At 51.5% G+C, this 2,643-nt stretch overlaps 1 protein-coding gene across 1 annotated transcript; it reads right to left on the bottom strand.

The window, feature by feature from the left end:
• Positions 1-2,077, bottom strand: LOC113216505 (all trans-polyprenyl-diphosphate synthase PDSS1; the record flags this gene model as incomplete). Its single annotated transcript, XM_052276047.1, is given in 4 exon segments — positions 1-1,273; positions 1,414-1,608; positions 1,721-1,852; positions 1,988-2,077. Coding segments are annotated over 4 exon segments (639 nt in total), but the record flags the coding sequence as incomplete, so codon positions are not given.
• Positions 2,078-2,643: the final 566 nt, after the last annotated feature.

Below are 2,643 nucleotides of genomic sequence, written 5' to 3'. Positions count from 1 at the left end.
TTTCAATATACAAGATTTTATGTGATGAATAATGGAAACATAAGAATTGATCATGAGTAAAATTTGATGAGAATGAGTAGGCCTTGTAATGAAACTGATTGCCAAGTAAGTGACACATTTGATGGATATCAATAAATAGCTGATGAGTTTGTATTGGTCTCAATCTGTATACCTTACATGACCATATCTGAATTATTATATCCAGTATGAAAACATAACAATAATTGTAATAAAATAATGGTACCTCAGTAGTAATGAAGTTCTATAAAATAACGACATACTGAACATGTCAGCAAATTGAGCAAACATAATAAAAGGATCTTCATAAACGATAGAGGACTTATCACACGCAAAAGCCTCTAATTACATCACCCTGTACAGTTCATGATATGTGTTAAACATACCCATCTGTAAGCATGTGCTTAAGATAACAGCACATTTCCAAATCTCAACCATAACAATAACAAATTTTAGAAAATTGTCCTAAAACAAATTCAAAATAGGCTTGCCCATATTTTTAAATTGCAACACAATAATATCATAACATTTTTGTAGAGAATTTTTGAACAAAACAGGAGAGTTTAACACCAGTCCTGGAGAGATACTGATAGAAGGTAATAATTGTGCTACCCCCTGCAGGACAATAAATACATGGTAGTAACAGTTAATAGAAGAGCTTTAGCACCGAACACGCGTTGTTCACAAGTACAAAACAACCATGCAATATCAGCCCAGCTCGCTTGCAGTTGCTATAATGCATATTTTTTTCATGGTTAAGTGGACGGATTAATGTGCTTTGCCCAACCGACATCAGACTCCAGTCGGGGCATACACGGTACATCAAAATATGTACACAAGTTCAATTCCTCTAGGTCTCTTGGTCGCCCGACCCGTCTCTCCAAGACTTGTTTAATTTCGGACACGACTCAAGAAGTACTGGCAGCTCCGGGTGCTCAGCTTTCCAAGTACTTCCCTGTGACGCGGAGACGGTGGCAGAGAGCGGCCCAAGCTTGGAGCCGAGTTGGCTACATTCGGTTCAGACTATTACGCACTACTTCATGCGGTTAAGCACCAAGTCGGTCACGACGAGCAGACCCTTCTGGTACGGCGACTCTGCGATGCGCTCAGCCAAGCGCTGGGCCTCGACGCAGTGCTTGCGCGCCAGGAACTGCGTCTGCTCAAGGCCCTGCGACTTGTGCACCAGGTCGAACGCATGCTCCACGTCGCCGGGCTCCTGGAAGCGCCTCATGATCATGGCATTCAGCTCTGGGTACTGCGACAGAACAAAACCAGAGTTAGACACTTTAACGATCTGGTGCAGCAAGCACGACAGCGGAGGACGGGACTACTCATTTGTCACCGCCCTGGGACATCTGCGTACCGCCGATACCGATCAGACCCCACCCCACCTACCTTCTCACAAGCGAAGAGCACAGGTGCAGTAGCCAGCCCGAGCTTGAGGTCGGCCGCCGCCGGCTTGCCGAGGGCTGACGACGAGGCCACGAAGTCGAGGAGGTCGTCCACGAGCTGGAAGGCGAGGCCGACGTTGCGGCCGTACTGGAAGGCCAGCTCCGTGAGACCCTCGTCCGCCCCGGCAAGCATCGACTCCTGCGCGGAAGAGAGAGAGAGAGAGAGAGAGATAGAGTGAGTGTTATCAGCGTCATCAGGGCACACCCTGCCCAGGAAAGTTCAGCCGATGCAAGTGTGCGAGTGTACTCACAGCCTTCAGGTAGTTGGCGATCAGGCTGGCGGTCTTCCTGTAGGTCTTGGTCAGGTAGTGCGTGAACCTCTCGTTCTCTGTCTCCTTGGAGCCCAGCTGCATGAACTCGCCCTGCACGAGGTCGGTCAGCACCTGCAGCACAAGAGAGCACAAGCCGCCTTAGCATAAGCATCGCGCCGCGTGCTCCACCCTTCCGCCTACCCCCACCCAACCGCCCGGTCTGGAGCCAATTGGGCTGCCTACCCTTCCGGCGCACCGCACACGTACCTGGCCGAGGCAGATCGTGACGTCGTCGTTGTTGATTCTGGCGATGAGGATGGAGGCGACGGCGAGGATGAAGTCTCCGGACATGGCAACCTGCGGGCAGAAGGGAGAAGGCGGTGATGAAACTAAAACCGGACACAGCGTCACCTCCACATGAGGGCCGGTTTGTAATCGCACGGCCGAATGACGAGGAAAGAGGGAACATAAAAATATGTTGGAACTGTGGGAACAGAAAAAAAATATATACAAACAGTCCCAGTGAGAAAGCCATTAAATAGGCCAAAAACTGTAGGAAACGATGACCAGAAACGCGGGCGAGCCCAAACGGGATCTTAACAAGAACAGGACCAAAGGGTCCGAGTGGGGTTAAGTGGGGGGAGGGGAAGGGCCGGCCGCTACTCTCGGCAGACCAGCGCGACGGGGAGGGCCTCTAGGACCCGCAGGTCCCGCAGGCCGAGGGCTTGCACCGGCGCGCTGCAGGGACAAAAGAAAGGGAAGGCCAATGATTGATGCGTTGGGTTGCGTCACGAACAGGCCCAATGGCGCGACGCTCGGCGGGCTGGGCTGGGTCCGGTGGTGGTGCCCGCCCGGCCCGGCCCGATCTGGGCTCCCCTGTCCGCCTGGCTCGGCATGTTTCTCTCCAGACAATTGCCCCCAAT

Source organism: Frankliniella occidentalis, unplaced genomic scaffold, assembly GCF_000697945.3.
Source record: "Frankliniella occidentalis isolate FOCC.00 unplaced genomic scaffold, Focc_3.1 Scaffold1476, whole genome shotgun sequence".
In the NCBI taxonomy this organism is placed as follows: Eukaryota; Metazoa; Arthropoda; class Insecta; order Thysanoptera; family Thripidae; genus Frankliniella; species Frankliniella occidentalis.
Note: the sequence above shows the minus strand (reverse complement) of the source record. Positions and strands in the feature narration are given on the sequence as shown.